The sequence below is a fragment of the Panonychus citri genome, unplaced genomic scaffold (assembly GCF_014898815.1).
Source record: "Panonychus citri isolate SS breed McGregor unplaced genomic scaffold, ASM1489881v1 Contig00040, whole genome shotgun sequence".
NCBI lineage: Eukaryota > Metazoa > Arthropoda > Arachnida > Trombidiformes > Tetranychidae > Panonychus > Panonychus citri.
In genome coordinates, this window is record NW_026515445.1 from 379057 (window position 1) to 403387 (window position 24331).

Below are 24331 nucleotides of genomic sequence, written 5' to 3' on the forward strand. Positions count from 1 at the left end.
AATTAATTGGAAGGAATCTTTTTCGTGTAAGCTTTGATTTAGTTTTGATTGTTGTCACTGCAAGACACAATTAAGAAACAGAATGAAAGATTAATTAAGTTGATTAGTTGATTAACCTGTTGAAAGTTTTTAAGGCAAAACCACATTGAAAAGTTTTCGACTGAAAAATTAGTTAATTATTGCTTGAATATCTTAAATATTAATTGTTGTAATACATTTGGTTGTAATTAATTTCAATTTAAACGTTCATTTAATCATTACAATCAGACAAGAGTATATAATCACATAAATTGTAAGTTTTTCTTTAGTTAATCACCCAAAAATATTCACAATCAATTGCTGATGATTAAAATGGTTAATGAAAGTTTTGTTTTTCTCAATTGTCCTGACTAATTATGATCATCAGTTAATTGATTATCAAAAGTTTTCAATTCAATTATTACTATTAACTATTATTACTGGGACTTGTTGTCGATTGTCTTTGTTTCCGTAGTCTTTTGATACAATTAATTAATCATCATAATTATAATCAGGAACAACTTAATCACCATTGAACATCATCTTCTATTGAAACATTAAATTAAATCTATGGTTTTTCATATCATTTTTTTTGTTGTTGATTGTTTACATTTTGTTTTAAGTAATTAATATAATAGTTGATTTGGATTTAACTGCAAAAATGATTCTCTCTCTTGGTAAAACGTCATCTAAGTTGATAAATCGTTGAATTAATCATCATCATCGTTGGACATTTAATCAATTGTAGCAAACGAATTAAGTAAATTGTATTAAGTTAATGATGCCATCATCATCTCGATTGGATTGGCAAATAGGAGCTTCGATCATGTTCAGCAAAGAGATTGATTAACGATTAATTTGGAAACAGGATTAAACATCAAACTTGATCATGATTAAGATTAATTTTTTTTTTGATTTTGTCGTTAATTGTCACTAGTTACCACCAAATTAAAGATAATTTGGTTTTTAGTGTTTCTTTGATTCTCTTTTCCTCTTTGGTGAGTCTTTTACATATAAAGTAAATTCTCTTGGCTTAACTTCTGTTTTTTTCGAATCTAGAAAAAGAAAGACAAATCATCATCTCGTTGCAAAGGTTACAGGGGATTGAGAAGATTCGAAAAGGGAGAGAGATGGATGAGTGGGAAGAAGATTTTTCATCATTATTATAACAAGAGATAAATGAATAATGGAAAATGGCTTCACTAAAACTCTGATTACAAAAACAAAAGTATAAACCTTATATACTTTGGCTAAAGAGCTCATTGATTGTTTAAAAACAAAAGAGTAGAGAGAGAGAGAGAGAGAGAGGAGGGAAAAGAGGAAGATGAAGATTGAGAGGATGGAGGAAGAAAATGAAAATCGATTTCGTTACAAGACAAACTCTCTAGAGTCATTTTCGTCTGTAATCATCATTTCATCAACGAAATATAAGTTAAAATATAGAATGTTAAACATGAGAAAGTTTGAGTAGGCTGCCAAAATTATTTACAATAATTAGATACAGTTATTAATTGTTGGAATCATTTGTGTGTGTGTGTGTTTTAACGAGTTGATGTTGCCACGCTTTTTGTTCCGTTTCCGGTTAAACTTGAATATTGGCTACATAGGGAGTGAATGGTACAATTCCTCCTGGACCCGGAAGTCCAGAATGTCCACCATTCAGATATGCATCCATTTCCCTTGCTGCTTGTCGCCCCTCGTTGATTGCATGAACCACTAATGATTGTCCACGACGACAGTCACCACAAGCAAATACTTTGTCCAGAACTTTGGTTTGATATCCTTCCGGTTTGGTGACAATATTTGATCGACCATCTTTCTCGAGTTTAGCTTGTTCAATGAGATAAGATTCTGGACCAAGGAAACCCATTGCCAATAGAACCAAATCAGCTTCGAAAATTTGTTCTGATCCAGGAACTTCGGCCATTTTCCAGGCACCCTTATCATCTTTAACCCATTCAATGGAAACCGCTCGAATACCTTTAACATTTCCTGCACCATCGTCAAGAAATTCTTTACTTGAGATTTGATATAATCGAGGATCTTTATCAGTTCTAAGTCGCACCTCTTCATGGCCATACTCAACACGGAAAATTCGAGGCCATGTTGGCCATGGATTATCACCACCACGAGAATCAGGTGGTTGGGGAAGAATCTCAAATGAGATGACACTTTTAGCTCCCATACGAACCGATGTTCCAATACAATCACACCCTGTATCTCCACCACCAACAACAATTACATTCTTACCTTCAGCGCTGATTGTCGGCTTGGGTAGTGAAGGATTATTAACACTGTAGGTATTGTTATTGTTGCTATTTGTCGCAAGTATACCGGGCATTTGTTGCTTCTGCCAAGTCTCAAGGAAAGTCATTGCGAAATGGATACCGTTCAACTCTCGTCCAGGAATATTTAAATCTCGAGGCCAAGTAGCTCCAGTGGCAACACAAAGTGCATCATATTGATCAATAAGATCAGAAGCACTGATTGTCTTACCAACATCACAATTGGTCTTAAACATGATTCCCTCGGCAGTCATTAATTCAATTCGCCTTTGAACAGTTTTCTTACTCAATTTCATCGTTGGAATACCATATTGTAAAAGTCCACCCACTCTATCATTTCTTTCATAAACAGTTACCGAGTGTCCAGCTTTGTTCAATTGGTGAGCACAAGAGAGACCCGCTGGTCCACTACCGATGATGGCACATTTTTTACCAGTCCGTGAAAGAGGTGGCATCGGTTTCATCCAGCCCATTTCAAATGCTTTCTCAATGATGGACACTTCAATACTTTTAATTGCCACGGCGGGTGCATTGATACCCAGAACACAGGCTCCTTCACATGGAGCTGGACACACTCGACCAGTAAATTCAGGGAAATTGTTTGTCTGAAGAAGTTGATTAATTGCTTCTTGCCAATCATTCTGATAGACAAGATCATTCCATTTTGGTATAATATTACCAAGAGGACAACCATGAGACGACTGACAAAAAGGTACACCACACTCCATGCATCTAAATGAGTAGAAAAGTAATCATTATATTAATAACAGTAATCAAAACTGATAATAATCAACAGAATACAAATAACAAAAGTCTAATAATATTCCATCTCAACCTTATTAATATTAATACATTATTATTATTATCATCACAGTCGATTGTCAAAACCAAATATTAAACTTTCCAGTTTATATATAACTTTCATCGATTTGTTTCTGTCTTATTATTTTTTTTTCTCGTTTTCTTTTATTCATTAAATGTCAACTTATAATAATGAATGAAAGAGAATGATGGAAAAATCGACTAATGAAAATAAAGCATAAGAATAAAAATATCAAATACTTACCGAGCTGCTTGAGTTCGAACATTTTCTTTGATGTAATTAAAATCGAATACTTCATTCCAATCCTTTGATCGTTTACTGGTTTCTCGATAATAACCTTTCAGTCTTTTGTATTTCATGAAACCTCTGATAGAGAAAAAAAAAAATAATCAAAACTTGATCCAATTATCGAGAAATTGATTTCACGTATCAATCTCTTAATTACTGTCAAAATGGATAAAAATGAATGTATCCAGTAATCAGTTTACTACTAATGGATAATAGTAGAAGTTAATCAAATTGATGTTATTTACGCGTTGAAAAGTTAATTGTTAGAGTGGATCATTAACTAACCTTACTTTGTCCAATTTACCGTTATCGATGATAGAATCTTCGATATCTTCAACCTTAGTTGCAGGAGGAGGAGATTTTTTATCTTCCTCTTGCTTAACCTTTTCCGTTTCCTCTTTTTTCAACTGTTCCAAAGCTCGTTGATATTCTTTAGGGAAAACTTTGATAAAATTGTTTCTCTCTACTTCCCAATTGGATAGAATTCGTTGAGCAACAGCTGATTCCGTTTTCTGGACAAATTCGGTCAACATTTTCGCAACGAAATCGATATCTTCGTCTTTCTCCAGTTTATACAGGTCAATCATTTCCATATTACATTTACCTTGGAATTTACCATCAACATCGTAAACATAAGCTAAACCACCGGACATTCCAGCGGCGAAATTACGACCCACAACTCCTAAAATAATCGCTCGACCACCAGTCATGTACTCACATCCATGATCTCCAACACCTTCAACCACTGCAATGGCACCCGAGTTACGAACACAAAATCTTTCAGCAGCTATACCACGGAAAAAGGCCTTACCAGAAGTGGCACCATAAAGACAAACATTACCGACTAGAATATTTTCTTCGGACTTAAAATTTTCGGGTAAATTTTTGCTTGGCCGTACAATTATCTCACCACCAGATAAACCTTTACCAACATAATCATTGGAATCCCCTTCGAGTTCAAGGGTAATTCCATGAGCTAGAAAAGCACCGAAACTTTGACCTGCTGATCCACTAATTTGTACATGGATCAGATCAGGTTTAGCTAAGCCTTCCTCACCAAATTTTCTTGCTATATGGTAACTCAATGTAGACCCAAAAGCCCGATCTTGATTAACAATTGGTAAATTAAATTTACGAGGTTCCATTGAGGTTCCATCTAGAATGGATTTACAATTTTCAATTAGATAATTTTCTAAACGTTTGTCTAACTCAAAATCTTGCTTCAAACTACCGCCCTTAATATTTGTACCCGCCCGCAGATCAAGAGCATTACAAAGGATTGTTTTGAAATCGAGCAATTGGGCTTTAGGATTTTTAGAATCGGGATTAAAGCGTAACAATTCAGTTCGACCAACAAGATCATTAAACTTTCGAACACCCAATTTAGCCATTTCTTCTCGAATTTCTTCAGCCAATAAGAACAAATAATTGACTACATGTTCAGGTTTTCCTTCAAATTTTTTCCTCAACACGGGATCTTGAGTGGCAACACCAACAGGACAAGTATTAAGATGACATTTTCGCATCATAGTACAACCCAAGACAATAAGTGGGGCTGTTGAGAAGCCAAATTCATCAGCTCCCAACAGACCACCAACAATAACATCAAAAGCTGTTCTTATTTGTCCATCAGCTTGTAAAACGACACGAGATCGTAAATCGTTAGCAACAAGAACTTGATGAGTTTCTGAGATTCCAAGTTCCCAAGGAAGACCAGCGCCTTTAATACCAGTCCATGAGCTAGCACCGGTTCCTCCGTCATGACCTGAGATTGTTATATGTTCAGCTTTTCCTTTTGCCACACCAGCGGCGACAATTCCAACTCCCATTTCCGAGACAAGTTTAACTGAGATACGTGCATCCGGATTGGAGCATTTAAGATCATAGATAAGTTCAGCTAAATCCTCAATAGAATAAATATCGTGATGAGGAGGTGGACTGATTAGACCGACTCCTGGAACTGAGTGACGAGTTGCTGCAATTTCTTTGGATACTTTGTGTCCAGGAAGTTCACCTCCTTCTCCTGGTTTAGCTCCTTGAGCCATTTTAATTTGAAGTTCATCAGCAGCGGCCAAATAAGCAGCAGTAACACCAAACCGACCAGAAGCTACTTGTTTAATCGCACTTCGACGATTATTGTTGAGATCTTTGATTACCCATCGATCAGCATCTTCTCCACCTTCACCAGTGTTTGACTTTCCACCAACACGATTCATGGCAATTGCAAGAGTCTGATGAGCCTCTAATGAAATTGAACCAAAGCTCATTGCACCAGTACAAAATCGTTTGACAATTTCGGCGGCTGGTTCAACTTCATCCAATGGAACAGGTTTATCAGTATAGACTAGAGCTAGTTGACCTCGAAGTGTACAACCTCGGACTGCTTCTTGAGTCCATTGGACAAAAGTTTTATAAGCTTGTGGTGAGTTAGAACGAGCAGCATCTTGAAGATTAGCGATGGCCAATGGATCGTTGAGATGTTTTTCTCCACCACTTCTCCAATGGTAGAAACCAGGATTTCTCAATATCAGTGAGTCTGCAGTATATGAAGGAGAGAAAGCGATATTGTGACGTTCGATAGCTTCTTCAGCAAGAATGTCAAAATTAACACCACCAATTCGTGAGGGTGTATTTTTGAAACACTTATCAATCACTTCTTCAGCGACACCAAGAGCCTCGAAAATTTGAGCTCCCTTGTAACTTTGTAACGTTGAGATACCCATTTTTGCCATGACTTTGGCAATACCTCGTTCCATGGCAGCAACATAGTTATCGAAAATTTCGGAATCCGAAAGGGATAACAATCTTTCCTCTCGAAGTGTTGCCATTGTCTCAAAAACAAGATACGGACAAATGGCATCAGCACCATAGCCCAAAAGGACAGTCATATGATGAACTTCACGAGCTTCTCCTGTTTCCAGGAAAAGACCAACCTTCATCCTCTGTCTTTCATTAATCAGATGATGATGAACAGCACCCAAACCCAGAAGAGTACTGACAGGGACAAGATCGTGATTCGCTTTACGATCGGAAAGTACAATAATTGCGTAGCCGCTTCGAGCAGCAAGACAAGCTTCATCGCAAATGGAGTTTATTGCCTTTAAAAGACCAGCTTTACCCTCGATTACGGGGTAGACACAATCAATGGTCTTACAGTGCCAACCCTTGTAAGATGTTTTCTTAATTATCTCCATTTCTGTGATGGATAAGATTGGTTGTTCAAGCCATAACCGTCGACATTGAACTGCACTGGGCTCGAGGAGATTTGATTCTGGTCCAACCGGACATGCCAAAGACATGACAACTTTCTCACGGAATGGATCAATAGGTGGATTAGTAACTTGAGCGAAAAGTTGTTTGAAATAATCGTACAACAAAGGCTGGCACAATGAAAGACAAGCTAATGGAGCATCATTGCCCATAGAACCAAGTGCTTCTTTTTGCGTTTTAACCATTGGTAAAACGAGGAAATTAATAGTTTCAGTTGTATAACCGAATAGAGCCAAACGTCGATCTTGTAATACTTGAGCTCGACCAACAAGAGAATCGCCTCGAGCCAAACCATCCAAGAAAACAGCTCGACGCCTGACGGTTGCATCGGCTCCTTGAAATTCGTTGGCCGCGGATTCTCGCAACTCTTTCAAAGTAAACATTTCCTGAAGCCAGTTCGAAAGAGGTCGAGCATTGGCTATGTTCAATTTAATTTCTTCGTCTTTGACTAGAGTTTGCTGTTGTGTATCAACCAGAAGCATTCTACCTGGACGTAAACGACTCTATGAATGCAAGATAAAAAATAAAGTAATAAAATATTTAATTAATTCAACAGACATAATGAGCAATTAATATAATCAGTTAAACTATTAATAGAAAATTATCCTAATAGCAACTCTAACAGTCAACAGTCAACAATCAATACAAAATGAGTGGATCAAATCAATAGTTGGACTAAGGGTTATATAAACAATAATCAACCTCTGATTGCACTTATCATGATGATTAAGTAATCAATTAATTTGTTTCTCAAGCACTTTCGATTAAAATAATAATAATCAGCTAACCAGAACGTGCGCATCTCACGAAGAGAGAGAGAGAGAGAGAGAGAGAGAGCTAATAATAATCAAAATTTAATCACATGAAAAGCAACAATTTAAAGAAGCTGAAAATCTTCAAGTCATTTTCAAGGTAAAATCCAATAGGATTTAAACATAGAGAAAAAGGAAATAGAGCAAAAGATGAATTAAAAAGTTGATTAAAAGATTTAAGAAGCTTCCAGCTATTAATAAATTGATGAATCTCTCAACACCCTGTATACATAATTAGAGAAAGTGTCATATGATAAATCACATTACTCTATAAAAGAAGACATCCCCATCTAATTAAATGACGTAATTATGATCTTCTCTGGCATCATAATAATTGTTTATAAAAATAAATGTATTTTTATATTATACTTTTGATACATCACAAGTGAGAATAGGTTAGTAAAAGTATCTTAATAAATCAACAAAAAGGTTAATTAGTTGATGAGTGGAAAATATTGGGAACATCTCATTAACTTTCACTCTCTCTCTCTAATTGATTTTTGATAGAGGAAAATAAACAATGTCATTGTCTCTCCCATTTATTGACAGAGTTACAAACGTTATGTAAAAGATGATCAAGTGATTGGAAAAAAATGTATTAATATTAATATTTACACAGAGAGAGAAAATCATCAAGAGAGTTATATTTATATTCTTATTCTTTTTTTTCTTTCTTTTCTGTTTTTCTTTTTTTAGCTAACAAGTACTTCAAATAGCTTAACAGATGAGATAAATTAGTTAAAACAATGTAGCTGATTAAATGGGAGAGACAAAGAGAGAGAGAGAGAGAGAGATAGAGAGAGATAGAGAGAGATAGAGAGACAGAAAGAGTTGAGTGAACTATCATTTGCATATATTTCAATGTCAATCAACCTGTTGACATGAAATCAATTTTGTTATTGATTAATAGGGATAATTATTAGTCTATTAATTAAATTTTTCTTCCAATGAGGCAAAAAAAAGAAAATAATTTATGGTGATATTTTGATATTTTCAAGTTGAGAAAAAGGTTAGAAGGAGAAAAGAGAGAGAGAAAGAGAGGGGAAAGGGGAAAAAGAGAAAGAGAAAACAAAAAATTCTTTTTTCCAACTAACCTTGGCAGCGATTCTTTCCGGTGGAATATCAAGAACACCAACTTCGGATGCCATCACTACGAATCCATCGTTTGTCACATAGTATCTTGAAGGTCGAAGTCCATTACGATCCAAAATCGCTCCGATGTAACGTCCATCAGTAAAGGTTAACAAAGCTGGACCATCCCAAGGTTCTAGGGTACAACCTGACCATCGGTAGAAGGTTTTTTTGTCCATGTTCATGAGATCATCATTTTGCCAGGCTTCGGGTACCATTGTCATGATCGCTTCCGGTAAACTACGATTACCAGCCATCACCATGAATTGCAGAACATTATCAAAGGAACCAGAATCGGAAACACCAGGTTCAACCACAGGATACAATTTGTTTAAATCTTTACCATATTGGGTACTTTTCATTACACCTTCACGGGCTCTCATTGCGTTGACATTTCCTCTGAGTGTATTGATCTCACCATTATGAGCCAATAACCTTAAGGGATGAGCGCGAGCCCAATTTGGGTAAGTATTTGTTGAGAAACGAGCATGAACCAGGCAAAGGTAAGATTTAAATTGTGGATCTGAAAGATCTTTATAATAATCCCATAATTGGGGTGGAGTAAATTGTCCCTTATAGACAATTGTGCGACGAGAAAGTGAACAAATGTAAAAATCCAAACCTTCTTCTAAAAGAACACGACCAGACCATTTAAGTAGAAGGTAAACCCGACGATCAGTGGCCTCATCATCATCACCTGAATCATTTCGAGTCGAGATAAGGAATACCTGTTTAACGAGGGGCTCGGATGCTTTAGCTACTTCACCCAAGCAGCTATTATTTTTTGGCACATCTCTCCAGCAGATAACCTTAAATCCAAGGCTTTCAGCCAATTCGTTGAATCGTTTTTCACTTTGAGGAGACGATGAAACACCAATAAAGATGAGACCAGAATAATATTTACCAAAAGGTGGAAGTTCAATACCATGAGTTTCTTTGAGAACACGAGAATAAAGCTCATGAGGAATTGATGCTAAACATCCAGCACCATCACCGGTAAGATTATCGCATGAACAAGCACCTCGATGCTCCATACGTTTACTAATGGTTTGGGCATCGAGAAGAAGCTGATGAGAGGGTTGACCATTAATATTGACGATAAATCCAACACCACAAGCTTCCCGTTCATCATTAGGATCAAAGAGACTGTGATGATATTTTGATGAAGTACAAGACGTAGTAGAATCAGAGGAAAGAGTAAGAGGTGAAGACGAACAATTATGCTGAACCATCTCTCTAGAAATTCGAGAAGATCAGTAAGTGAATACTGGTGAAAATAAAGAGAAGAGAGAGAGAGAAAGAAAAAAAAATATTTATATGAGAAAGAAGAGAGAGAAATTAGACAGATGAAAGAAAAAAGCGAAAGAGAAAAGAGAATAGAACAAAAAAAAGGAACCAAAAAGGAAACAGAGAAAAAAGGAGAAAGTAAATTTGAAGAGAAAACGAAAATGAAACTGAATCAATTATCCAAAGAGAAATAAAATTAACTTTAATCAACGAATTGTTTGAATACCCTTATCCAAATTGGTTCAGTACTAATCAAATAGTTCGCAGTTAACAATTAAATCAAATGAAAATACAATTATAATAAAAGAGAGCACAAGTTGAAATGAACAGAGAGATTAACAGTTACTCTTTCTCTCTCTTTCCTCCCAAAGGCTTTACGATTGCGCGAACTTTTATTCGATAGTTTCGTTTATTTCCACTAGAGGGACGATCGAAATTCGCAATTAAATCAACAATTAGTTCTAATCATTTGGAATTCAATTCCTTTTATCAGACAATCAACTTCACTGTTAGGACGAGAAGAGAAAAGTGAAAGTAATTAATCATTAATCTGATTAGCTAATTGTTTGTAATCAGATTTGAAGATAGATTGAAAAAGTGATTTAATCATTTGATTAGTTGATTAATTGATTAGTTGATTAGTTGATTAACTTTATTGTTTTGTTTTTCCTTTTTCATGATTAGTATTGAAACATTTAGTCCTCGATGATTTATATTGATTCATGGTAATGATAATCAAGAGAAATTTAAATTGTACTTTGTTTGATTAAGTTGATTGATTAAGTGAAAAACTATCAATTAATTGTTTTCATTAAGAAATCAAATTGGCAATTAAGTGATTTATTTGGTTAAGAGTGTTTTTAATTGTTGATTATAATGTTAAAAATGAGATAACAATTATCGTAATCAACTGAATTAACTATTATCTATGTTTGTATGTTTAATTTTATCAAAGTAATTAACAAATTGGTTATTAAATTTGCAAGAGAAAATCAAATTACATTAAGTAATTGTAAAAGAGATCAACAATTAAAAGAGCAAATTTGATTAAATTATCACCAGGGGATCTTGATTATTAACAATTAAGTGAATTCAAACTGTTAAATTAATAAATTAATGTTCCAATGTAATAATTGTCCAGAAATCAATGTGAGTCCAGAATCATCATGTGGTCATCAAACTGGACAGTTAATTGGAACCTGGTGATTTAGTTAATCATTTAGTGTGAACAAACTAATCAACTATTAATCTGTAACAATATACAATGTAAATGATTAATTAACTGTACAAATTAAAAGTGACAAAGGTTTACCTGTAAGTTATTGATACTATTTGTTAATAATTAAAAGGATCAGGTTGATAAGGGTGTTGGTTAATTGTAACAATTTGATTCTCTTACCTGAATCTTTTATGACAATCAGTGAATTAATTGTTAAACAGTAACAATTGATTCTCATTAAATTGCTTCGATTATGTTATGTCATGTTTTTCCTTGGTAAATTGTGGATCTTCACATGCTCATCTTCAACTGATTTAATTACTCATTTCAATTGGTACATGAGGACACAAATCAATAATTGATTTTGATTAATTGTCATTAGAAAGTAAATTATCTTGTCAATGAAAACAATTCAGATGATAACATGGTGATAAAGGTCCAATGATATCCACTTATTGATGAACACGAGCAATATGAATGGAAAGTTAATTGATTACTATTTAAATCATTTAGTGATTGTTGAACATCAATTCCAAGTAATTTGATTGTTGCAATTAAATTGTAATCACCATTTTGATTGTTTGTTACCAGTGAAAGTCCAGTGAACGGCTTTGTAATGATTCAGACCGATTTTGATTGTGATTATGATTTAACTTTCCGGAGAATAGTTTTCCAACTTGATTCCAACAATTAACTTGATCTCATTGTGATTGTAATTTAAGAAGAAATCAGTTTAATTAGTTTTCTTTCTGATCAATTTTAAATTCATCATCGAAGATCCTGATTGTTGTTCAAAGGAAGATTTTTGAAATTGAAAAGTGTTGGAAAAAGATTAATCAGATTTAGAATTGATTTAATTTGGGACTTTAATTACTTCATGTTTTGAGTATAATAAACATCGGGATAATTGTGTTAATCAGAAGCGCCATTAGCGATTGATTAATTTGATTGGTTCCTTTGGTTGATTGTCTTTCCATTAATTGTTGTCTCCATCGAGACAACTCTTGTTTAAAAAGTATCTCCTCTAAATCGGTGATCCCATTGGATGATAATCGCGTTAATTGTGAATTAATTTGATGATTTTGAGTCGCAATTCGTTGTTCAAGGTTCAGGTAATTTGATTTCACTTTAATTGTCACCAAACACAAGATAATCATAAACACCGATGATAAACTAAATAGTGACCATCTACGAAGGAAAATAGTTAAATGAATAACTTGAGTGTGATTAGTTGATTGTCCATTTGAAGTAATTAAATATTCAATTAGACAACTAAATGATTCAAAAAGATGAGCCAATATCCAAACAAATGGAAGCCAATCTAATGAGTCATCTAATTGTCGACGTAGTTTATCAATACGATTAACAATCAATCGTATACGAAATAGTCGCTCCTTTTTAATCTGATTGCTATCAAGAGAAATTAGTTTACCATTAACCAGATTAAATTGTAAATACTGAAGATGATTAGTAAGTGATGATGATGTTAAATAGCAAATGTAGATGATCCAGTTAATTGTTATAAGTTGAATTCCATGAACAATTAATCCATAATAAAGTATCGCAATTAAAACCAAGGTGAATTTAACCTCATAAGATAAATGGAAATAATCAATTCTATTTGATGGGAAGAAGAAAAAATCAAAACAATTATCAATCGAATTGTAATTATCTGATTTATCTGCAAACCAGGAAGATCCATCGATGATTAAGATAATTGTAACAATTAACGAGAATATAAAATAAATATATTTAGATTGAAAGTTTGCATTGAAATTATGGTTAATCAACAGAGCATAAAGATTAATCCAATATGATCGTTGACGACAGATTATAATTAACTGGACAATACAGATAATTGTCCGAATCAGTTCAATTGAATGATCAAATTCACTATCAATTGGTAAAATTAGCCGAAGAGAGAGAATGATTAAGTTAATTAGGAGAGAAATTAACAATCCAATGACAATGTAAGCGAAAATATCACAATTAACTGATTGATTGGTTGATTTTTGTTGTAAAGCATTTTGTTGGATTGTAATTAACCGGAATAGTAAACAAATTAACTGATTCTGATTCTTGTTTACCTTCATGTTGATTGTTTCAAGAGTTTCATTCATTCAGAAAACATGATCAAATCAGCGGAACAATTTGTTCAAAAGGGATGACACAAATTAATTGTTGACAAATTAGATTAACGAGAAGACAATATTTTGCCTCGAAGGTCAATCTTCCGGAAGTACAAATTTCTTCAAGGACAAATGAGGAAGAGAACTGAGATAATTTAGAGACACAAATAGGAACCAAGGGGATTAGAAGTGATAAATAGACTGAGAATTGAGATAATTCTGAATATAATCCGATAAAAGAACAAAAAAAACGAGACTTTTTCATATTCTTTCCATGGAGTTGATACTTTTTTCATTTTCTTCGCATCTCAATTGAATTGTAATGAGAATTGATTTTTATTGATCATTTTAATATCATTAATATATAATAATATATCTATTTTGTTTTCTTCTCATTAAATTAACTCCCAGTAATTTATTTTTAACGTGACACAAAGTAATTAGTAAATCGTTGTTCTTGTAACAACTAAATTTATCTCTGATTCTGTAGAGACGTTTATTGAATTGTTATCAAGGGGAAAATGTATCAATATCGGTTAATTGATTTAGAGAAAATTAAATCACATTAACTCTGAACGATTAACATTGAGATGCATCAATAACTCCCCTTAGTTTGATGATGATGATGATGATGATATTGTTTCTAAGATATTCTCGTAATTAGATGATATTGATAGAAGACATTGGAAAATAGTAAACAAAGAGTTGGAAATAGAGACTTGCAATTGAATAGAGATGAAAATCAATAAATTGTTGGAATACAATAAACCAATTGATACGAAATATTTCCGAGAAAATATCGTTTACCTTTATTTCCGTTATTCTGGTCAGAGCAAGAGTTTTTCCAAGACTCAGACAGTTGAAAATTGAATCAGAATTTGTAGAAAAATAATCAATCTTTATCAGAATGCTACACAGTTGATTTGATTGATTGTTATGAGCTGAAGAAAATAGTAATTGTTGGTTGTCTCCTCGTTTTTACAATCAGATTTAAGGCTCAGCACTCAAAGGATAATCTTTTCTGTAAACAAACTCGAAATCGATAATTGTCAAGGTTAAAATGTCATTTGGATGGAAATTAATCTAATTAAATTGTTTTATAAAACGTTCGAAGTTCTATCGATTTTTATTGAATTTGAGCATTTCCAACGACTTTTTATAGATCATAATATGCGCTGAAAATGAAATCGACAAGTTTTCCAATCATCGTCGAAATATTGACAAAAAACTTTTAACGATTTTCGACGGCAATTTTGGCCCAACGGGACATTTTAGAGAAGTATTGATTGAAGGGTTCGTTCTAACAGAATCGTTATCTTATTTTAAGTTTAACGAAATTCGATTTCGGATAAAAGTTCTTTTCTCATGTTCTGTGTTAAAATTGTCAAACAGTTCGTTATAACTGATAGATAACATCTCTGAATCTTTGACATTTACCTTTAGTTTTCTAGAAGTTAACAAAGACAAAAGATTGACTCAATATTTATCAAGAATCAACGAATTATTAATAAATTCAATTCTAATATTCACTGACATTGTGAGTAAAATCATCCAACTGTCAATACAATTTCGAGAAAATGAACTTTAGTCTTTCCTTTTCTCCACCAGATGGAAGCACAGATCGTTCTATTGATTTTCATGTTAATTGTTTGTGATCAGAAATTAATCCAAATGTTTCAATTAATTAACTTGGAATTGATTATGATAATATTTGATTAACGAGAGAAAAATTAACTTTCGACTTTTCAACTTACAACTTACTCTATTTAATCTTTCCAATTGTCTGAATCTCCTTCTTTCTGATTGTTTCTTTCACTTGTGTTTACCTTTACCCTTTGATTACAATGTTTATTTTCATCTCTTTGTTTTCTTTTGTTTCCTAATTGTTTTAAAGGTAATTTGATTCTGTCAACAATTAAATGGAATCATTTTGATGAGAATAAGATGAAGCAAGTGAGTAATGTCATCGATAATTGTTCTCTTCCTTTTCCCTTTCCATCCATGACAATTAATGATTACATATTTTGTTGTTTCTTTACAATTTTCTTTAACCTTGACATTTATAGGATCATCAATGGAGGATGAGAGCAAATAAATGAACCCAATTTAAACTCAATGTTTGTGATTAAATGATTGTCAGTCTGATGATTTTCCTGGTCAATCTCCTTGGAGTCTTCCCAATGGTTAACTGGAACGTGAATACCTAATGGAGTTAATTGTTTCACCACAATTATGATGATCAACATGATGGATTCTTGATTAACCTGGAAACCGGAAATTATCCTTGATCGTGTTAGATAAAGACGGAGAGTCAAAGATATGATCGTAATGATGGTAAAGACAATAAAGAAATTGTGGAAATAGGATTGATGATTAATGATTATTATCCTCTAATTGTCATGGTAAAAATAACAAATGGAAACATTGATTGGAATCAAATAATCAACCAAAATGAAAAAGTTATTGATGTTTAATCATGTTAACCAGAAACATCACCAATATTGGTTAATAATTTTAATTACCATCTCTAATCAATATCACTAACCATTCATATTGGAAGGATAAATTTAATGTGATAAGTTGATTACAATTCAAGTTATCATGATTAACATAACAATCATCTATTGATTATGAGTAACACCAGTTATCAACATCTAAGTGAAACTGTCAAAATCATAATCTCCAATCAATGAACATATTAGTCTCAAGGCGTTGGCTTATCAATAACGACAATTATCATCTTGATCAATTGTGAAAAAGGAGGAAAGGATTACAATCAAGTATAGCCAATTAAATTACCATCATTGAGTTAATCACCATCTTGAAAATATCTGGAACAATTAACCTTGAAAGTGAATCATAATCAACGTCTTAATTGTTAATCATATGTAAGAAGATAATGGAAACAAAAATGGTCGCAAAAGTGAATTAATAGTTGGAATTAACCTTGGCAGAATTGATTAATCACTTTTAACCAATTAATTAATTTTGAATTGTTATAATAAGGGTAACATCTAAATTAACTATTCTTCTAATCAACACGTCGAGACAATCAACAATCAACAATCAACGAGAGGATCACGTAGCAGTAAAAAAGGATTAAGGTGATTAAATTGGAAAAGTTGATCAACAATTTGAACAAAAAAAGAGTAAAAAATTTCATCGTTAACCATTTTGATCAACATTTAATTTAATCGAGATGATCAATTCCATTGATTGAATTCAACACTACAAAAACTCATCTTTAAATTGTTGGTGATAATAAATGATCATCACAATCAACATTTAATTCATCATCAGCAACAACAACAAACCTCCTCAGCAATTTAGGTTATGATATTTATTAACCATCATCATCTCAACCTTATTATTAAATCTTGATTCTAGTTGTAATTTAGATTTTGATTGATTATACTAATCATATGTGATTAACAACTGATGATGATCACAATTAACTAACATTTTAACCCAACCCCAACTGGTTAATACCCATTGATCAAAAGCGTAGGTTATTTATTATCACAATTAAACCCATTATCGTCTCAATGATCAAGCTAAACAACATGATTAGTATTCATAATTAACACAGATTATTTAATCATATTAATCAAATACCTTGATTATTGTAATAAGATTCCCACACACAATTTAGAAAGTGAATTTAAAAAGTTAAACTAACAATTAACATAATCAACATTGATTATTAGTTGACAACAATTTGATTATAATTCTGTTTCCATTTTTATGATTAATTTACATTCAATTTGCTCAATTTATTAACTATTATGATTAGTTAATTGTTGATCCAACATTGGAATAATATAATTCTGGTTAATCAAATTGTCGTAAAATTTTATTTACCAAATTGATTGTCAATCAAATGTCAAAATCAACAAATTGTTTCAAGGTTTCAATTGACAATTAAAAATAATAAACAAGAAACTAAATTAACTCTAAATAACTGTAATCAACTAAACAAACAATCAAAGTTAATTGTTGGAAAGAGTGAAATTATGATTAACTTATTTTTCTTTACAATGATCTAATTGTAATCAGAATTAATTATCCCTCTAATTGTTGGCTCTTGGGTGGTTATGATTACATGATTACTTATTAATTAAATGGTTTTTAAATGATTAACTTAATCAGTTTGTCAGCTTTTTAAAATCCACCTACATGTTAATTGTTGTTGATTCCAACATGATGATTAATTGATTTAATTGTTCACTTTTTTTGGTTAACATTGGCATTAATTGATTACAATCAGGAAGAATTAAGAATTTGTTTTCATTCAATGTTAACAATTAATCACTGATAAAGTTTCAATTTCCACTAATCATTAATCAGTCAATTGTTGTTCTCAACAATCAAGTTAATTTGCTTTCGGCTTGAATGGTTAAAATGATGAACAATTAAATTAATCGTTAATCAGGTAACCTTTTTAACTTGGAAATTTTTTATTCCTTTCACAATTAAACTGATAATCAGTCAGCAATTATAATTAAATCACATAAATGGCTAAAAAATTGAGCAATTAACAATGAGAATCAACTTTCAATGCCAACAATTAAAATCTAGGTAATGAATAATGATAGACAATTTGATTTATAATGACAATTTAAATTGTCCAATGTTCAATTTAACATTAATCATTAATCATCCAACCTAATTAACGATTGATTTAATTTTCAAGGTTTCATTTTGTTTTTGTTGATAATCAATTGATCAGTTAATTGTTATCTGTTTAATTTGATTAAATTTCCGTCTTCCGATGTTAATTACAATTCTTAATCATCATCACCATTACCATAGTAATCAAATTGTTGTTATCCTTCAAAAGATGATTAACTTAATTGTTATTTAACTAAAGGAAATGATAATCAAAATATAAAGGACAACAATTTAACTAATGATTGTCTTAATCAACAATTATAATCCAAATGATTTAAATGTTTCAACCTTAACCTCAAATTATATTTGATAATCACACAATCAACTAAATTGATTGATTAAAGTTAATTGAAATTAATCATATCAATCGATGATTAATCAAAAAAGGTAAGTCTAATTAAATTTGTTAGATAAAATAATGACCGATTATAATTTTAGCAACACTCGACAACTTAGTTGTCACAATCTGGTTACAATATTGGCAAAATCCAACATGGAGACAAAAAGGCAAAATAGGCTCTAGGCACGACTAAGTTGATTTTCTTGGGGATTAATAAATGGACTTTAATCACAGTCTCAAATACGAGTTTGGGTCAATTACAATTAGTCACTAATTAATATAACAATAGTTCAAGACGAGACTTTAAGTGTTAATTGATTCACAATTAGATACAATGTGTGGGGTAGAAACTTAACCTTCTGAGAAGGACAATCTTAATGAGAGGAAGAGAGACAATCCCAATGAGAGATTCACAAACAATAGATTGACACTAAACTTAGTTTAGGACCTTCAGTACTACTTAATTAAACAATCAATTAGAAGGTATTTATACCATGAAAAAGGAAGAGGAAGTGAGAGGTCAAGAAGGTGAGGAAAAGGAAACAAGCAACTAAGTTGCAACAACATCAACAGTGATTGTAACTAAGTTACAAGAAAAGGGGTTGTTACAAAATTACACAACATCCTCCCCTTCTGAAATTAGACTAATTCCTCTTGACGGCCAGTGATATCGATGTTCAGAATTCGACCATCTTCAACAGGGCGATTGATTGGTAAGGCCACAAGTTCGGTCGGTTTGTAGCAAAGTTGGTGTTGCTTTAATTTCTTATCATCTTTGATAACTGTGTGATCGAATCTCAAAATAGGTCCAACTTTGCATCCCAATCTTGTTTCAATTGCGTTTCTTAAGGTAGCACCAGTTTCATTCAAATCGATTCCAGCGATTCTGATTTTTCTATCTCCATAAGTAACAGCGAACTTAGTTCTCGGGATTTTATGATCGACGGCACTTCGGATATTATTTGAATGACATGAAGCGATTGGTTTGATTTCCAATTTCTTGATCTTTTCTCGGAGAAAATTAATCTCTGATTTCAATGAACTAAGTTCATCACTTTGTTTTCGTCTTTTACTATCTTCTAGTTCTCTGAACTTTAACACAATCAGTTCGTTTGCCTTTGATCTGAGATCAACATATTACAGTGAAGACAAAATTCTGGATTCATTCTACATCGATTAACATGATGAGAATAATATCGAGCGGCTACTCTTTCTTGACAATCAGGGGCAAAATAGCAAAGGGTCAATAGATCTCCAAACGTTTTCCAATTCTTTCTTCCTCCTTCTTTCGGTAAAGGAATGAATCGAATATTGATTCGACTACATTTCAATGGACATGGAAAACGAGATCCATCAGATTCTTTGTAAGCTCGAAGACATGGATGAGAACACATGAGACAATTGCAATTAGAACAAATCATTGGTCGTTTAGCGAGATTACAACAAATACAACATTCATAATCTTTGATTGTCTCTTGATCAATGAAAGAATCTGAACTAAGTTCATTCGGTTTAGAGGTCGTTTCAACAGCATTGTTCGAAACCCATTCAGAGATTGTCGGTTGAGTTCGAGGATTCGGTGAACAGCAACATGTAAAATTTCCACTTCTCCATCTTGAGAATCAATAAGAGCATCAATTGGATCATTTCTAATAGGAACTGGATTCCATTCCAAGTCTTCTGGTCGTAATCGATACATGATGAATATGAACTGAGTTCAACACAGAAATTAGATGATCAACAATTGACTAAATTCACTCAAAATTTTCAATAGAAAATAAACAAAACTTGAACTAAGTTCAACACAATGAAGGTTAATTGATTAACAAAATTAATTAGTTGATAAATGAACTGAGTTCAAACACAATTTTCAATAGAAAATGAATTAGAAAATGAACTAAGTTCAACAAGTCAAGTAACACAATTAATCAATTAAGGAAAAGGAAACTTAGTTTCACCAATGGCTCTTAACAACGGTTGTTATGGTTGGACAGTGGCGACTCTGGTGTAGGTGTCAATTAGCATAATTGATTGATGACAATTGATCCCATTGATTTAATTATTAAATGTCCCAATTAAATTTTCCATAGGGATTGTCCCATTAAATTTTCATAGGATTGTCCATTAAATTTTACGAAAATTAGAAAAGTTTGTTACCAAAAAAATAATAATAGTCCCAATTCATTACACAGGGAAAACGAGTAATGATTTAAACTTAGTTTAAATTAACAGCAATTTAATCACTGTCAAAGATATCCAAAATTATATCTCGAGGTACAGTTTCATCTAAGATGATTTCTTGATTTTCATCTTCAGATTCTGAATCAAATTTCCTGATTTTAACTTTTCGTTTCTTCTTAATCAACTGAGTTGATGAATTTCTCTCTTGAATTGTTTCATCCAAGTCAGCATGATAAGGTTTCATTCTTTTTACATGACAATCAATCACTTTAATAGGTCCATCCAAGTTAATTAATTCATAATTAACATCATTAAATTTTCGATTGATCTTATAGGGACCTCGGTATCGTTCCATGAATTTCTTTGAAATTCCTTTCTTGAGTATCGGTTGAGTAACACAAACCAAATCTCCAACAGCATATTTTGGTTCGATCATTTTCTTATCATAATAAGATTTTGATTTTTCTTGAGCCATCTCAATGTTTTCTTTTGCTTTTTCTCTAACTTTATCACGATTTGATAAATCATCTTCGATCTTAGATCTTTCACTTATCTTCGGTACCAGTTTTAATTTTCCTTGCCATGGTGATCGTGCTTCGATACCATGAACTAAATAAAACGGTGAAAATTTTGTTGATCGATGAGGGGTAGTGTTGTAAGCAAACATAACTTGATCAAGGTAAGAAGGCCAATTCTTTGGTTCTCCTTTAGTCAATATCGATATACTTGTTCCCAAGTAAGAATTAAATCTTTCAGTTTGTCCATCAGATTGTGGATGATATGGAGTAGTTGTTCTATGTTCAACTCCATAGAATTCTAAGAATTCCTTGAACTCTTCAGAGGTTAGATTAGTTCCTCGATCAGTGATCAAAACTTCAGGTAAACCAAATCTATAGAACCAATTACTCACTAACGCAGTTATCACATCCAAACTAGTGATTGTTTTCAACGGTACAGACACAGCAAATTTTGATAATCGATCATTTATCGCCAATACATACTTATATCCTTCTCCACTTCTTGAGAATTCAGCTAAGTCAAGGGAAATTTCTTGAAAGATTCTGTCAGGTCGTTTAATTGGTATCATGAAACCTTGGTTAGATTTCATATACGGTTTTCTTTTCTGACAAGCATCACATCTTTTAATGAAATCGTTTATATCGTGATCCATTTTCGGCCAGAACATTTGTTGCTTGAGTTTCTGAGAAACTTTATTCATACCCAAGTGTCCTTCTTCATGAGCTTCTTTCATGACTCTTTTTCTTAATGGCAATGGAATGTAAGGAAGTAGTTCTTTACCTCTTTTACGATATAACAAATCTTCAACAAGAACAAATCTTTTGTTCAATCGTTTCTTTTTCCTTTTGGAAATGGATTCATTATCAAATAATGATCTTATTTTCATCACAAACGGGTCACTTCTTTGTAGTTCTAAGAACTCACTTTCTTTTATATCAACACTTGATACAAAACATTCATCGTCGTTTTCTTCGTTATCGTCTTCATCTCTCGGTAATGGATAACGGGATACACAATCAGCGTCACCATGTAACTTTCCTGATTTGTATTTTACATCGAATTCAAATTCTTGCATTTTCAAACTCCAGCGAGTTAATCTCGGCGTTAACTTCTTAGAAGTCATGAACCAACACAATCCACAGTGGTCAGTTATTACACTAAACTTTCTTTGAAAGAGATAATGTCGCAATTTGATGATACTCCAAACAATCGCAAGACATTCTTTCTCTGTAACACCATAATTCTTTTCGGCAGGACTCAATGTTCGTGAGATATAACAAACAGGTTTCAGTTCGTTATCATCATTTCGTTGGTACATAACAGCACCGATCCCATAATCACAAGCATCAGTATGAAGTTCTACTTCACCTTCAGTTTTAAAACAAGCTAAGACCGGTTTCGACGTAATAGCTAATTTCAAATTATCAAATGCTTTTTGTTCCACTTCAGTCCAAACGAATTTTGCTTTATCCTTCAGCAAAACATGTAGTGGACGAGCTACTTCACTGAACTTTGGGATAAATCGTCTAAAATAGGAACACAATCCAACAAAACTTCTAATGTCAGTGACATTTCTTGGTTCTGAGAACGCAATCACAGTAGCAACATTGGCTTCACTTGGCGATATTCCATTCACCGAAATATTGTAGCCTAAATAGTCAATGTTATCAACACCAAATCTACATTTTTCACGTCTCAATTTAATGTTGTTTTCTCGTAATCGTTGCAAAACTTTTCTTAAGTTTTCATCATGTTCATCTTCTGTTTTTCCAAACACTAAAATATCGTCGAAGTAAATGTAACAATTTACATTATTCAAACCAGCAAGAACACGATTCATTGTTCTAACAGCAGTGGCCGGGGCATTCTTCAGTCCAAATGGCATTCGAAGGAATTCGAATAATCCTTGAGAAACAACAAAGGCAGTTTTAGATTGATCTTCTTCTTTCATCTTTATATGCCAATACATCGCAGCAACGTCTAGCGATGAGAACTTGATACAACCTTCCAAAATATCTAAAGCATCTTCGACTCTAGGTATTGGATAAGGATCGTTTGTTGTTATCTTATTCAATGCACGATAATCTACACAGAATCGGGTTGATCCACCTTTCTTGGCGACCAAAACAATTGGACTTGCCCAAGGACTTGTACTTGGTTTGATTATTCCTTGTTCCAACATTTCTTGAATCATTTCTGAGATCTTTTCTCTCAAAGAAACAGGGACTGGATAAGGTTTAGCATAAATAGGTGGATGATCACCAGTATTTATCTCATGAGTAACACCTTCTATCCATCCAACATCATTAACTGATTTAGCAAAAACATCATCGTAATCATTTAGATCAACTAAATTGATTTCATTTTGAACTAAGTTCAACGCTGTAGGCTCTTCTACAGGAACTAAGTTCTCTTCAACAGATAACGGGTTATTCGTAACCTTCTTGTTCAGCTTAATCACATCTTTACCTGGCTTGGTAATGTGTATTGAACGTTTAGCAAACAAAACTTCAACACCATGTGATTCACAAAAATCAGCTCCAAGGATCAGTGGACGACTCATTCTCAACATTACAATGAATCTAATTGGAATCAACAGATCATCAACCTTCATCCAACAGTTAGTGTAACCGAAAGGATAATCTTTGTTTCCATTAGCCATAGTTAACGGTCCAAACTTCCAAGGTAACAATTTTAATTTACACAGTTCTCGGCAATCATCTCTCATCAGACTGATTTTCGCTCCAGTGTCTAACAATGCCTCTCTTGTCACATTGTTAATGTCAACATTCAGAACAGGTAACTTTGCACCAAAGTTAAATTCAACAGCAGAGATTGTCTTGACACTCCATAAATCAATCGATGATAAAGACAATTCTGGTTCAGATTGACTCGATTCAATTGAATCTTCAACATGGTCAATACAATTAACAGGATTCTTCCTGAACCTTTTCTCATACAATTCTTTCTTATTCGTCGCTACACGAATAGGGTCAAAAGGTCGTTTACAGTTGTTAACAAAATGTCCTTTCTCTAGACAATTGTAGCAGATTACATCCGATGGGTCTCGTCTCTTCATTCTTTCCATCGAATTTTCTTTATCTCGTTCCTTCGAACGTGAACGGTGATTCCCCTCCTTCTTAGAAGGATTTTTATCTCTAAGATTCTTAGTCACAACTTCGTTGTCACTTATATTTCTTACATGAACGGCCAATGTCTTCAATGATGATGTACTTCCAAGTACAGTTGACAATGCGGTTCGATTCATAGGCAACATGCCTCTCAGCACATGAGTTATTATCGTTTTATCTGGTAACTGATCGTCATAGTCACGGCACAAAGATAACATATCATGAAA

General features: G+C 32.9%; 2 protein-coding genes and 1 long non-coding RNA gene across 4 annotated transcripts; 1 reads left to right on the top strand and 2 right to left on the bottom strand.

The window, feature by feature from the left end:
• Positions 1-231: 231 nt before the first annotated feature.
• On the bottom strand, positions 232-10271 carry LOC128397985 (uncharacterized). Its single transcript, XM_053358788.1, has 5 exons — positions 10141-10271; positions 8591-9894; positions 3700-7187; positions 3370-3492; positions 232-3035 (listed from the first exon to the last, which is right to left on the bottom strand). Exons 2-5 carry the CDS (start codon positions 9857-9859, stop codon positions 1601-1603), a joined length of 6315 nt encoding a protein of 2104 aa, XP_053214763.1. The 5' UTR covers positions 9860-9894; positions 10141-10271; the 3' UTR covers positions 232-1600.
• A 505-nt stretch (positions 10272-10776) lies between these two features.
• Positions 10777-13335, bottom strand: LOC128397806 (uncharacterized). 2 transcript variants are annotated; one of them, XM_053358558.1, is made up of 3 exons: positions 12008-13335; positions 11314-11913; positions 10777-11163 (listed from the first exon to the last, which is right to left on the bottom strand). In XM_053358558.1, exon 1 carries the CDS (start codon positions 13251-13253, stop codon positions 12009-12011), a length of 1245 nt encoding a protein of 414 aa, XP_053214533.1. In that variant the 5' UTR covers positions 13254-13335; the 3' UTR covers positions 10777-11163; positions 11314-11913; position 12008. The 2 variants fall into 2 exon arrangements, with proteins under 2 accessions (XP_053214533.1, XP_053214532.1); XM_053358557.1 differs by having other exon boundaries at positions 11314-13335.
• A 1246-nt stretch (positions 13336-14581) lies between these two features.
• Positions 14582-15625, top strand: LOC128397807 (uncharacterized). Its single transcript, XR_008327009.1, has 2 exons — positions 14582-15215; positions 15329-15625. It is a non-coding gene; the product is annotated as an uncharacterized LOC128397807 (long non-coding RNA).
• Positions 15626-24331: the final 8706 nt, after the last annotated feature.

What these genes read in the sequence shown, in the direction of transcription:
- LOC128397985 (XM_053358788.1), bottom strand. Translation starts at nt 9,859, where the DNA reads ATGGTTCAGCATAATTGTTCGTCTTCACCTCTTACTCTTTCCTCTGAT. An exon ending in GGTAAATTGGACAAAGTAAG is followed by an intron (nt 3,493 to 3,699) that starts GTTAGTTAATGA and finishes TTTCTCTATCAG; the next exon opens with AGGTTTCATGAAATACAAAA. An exon ending in GTTCGAACTCAAGCAGCTCG is followed by an intron (nt 3,036 to 3,369) that starts GTAAGTATTTGA and finishes CTACTCATTTAG; the next exon opens with ATGCATGGAGTGTGGTGTAC.
- LOC128397806 (XM_053358558.1), bottom strand. Translation starts at nt 13,253, where the DNA reads ATGAATGAAACTCTTGAAACAATCAACATGAAGGTAAACAAGAATCAG.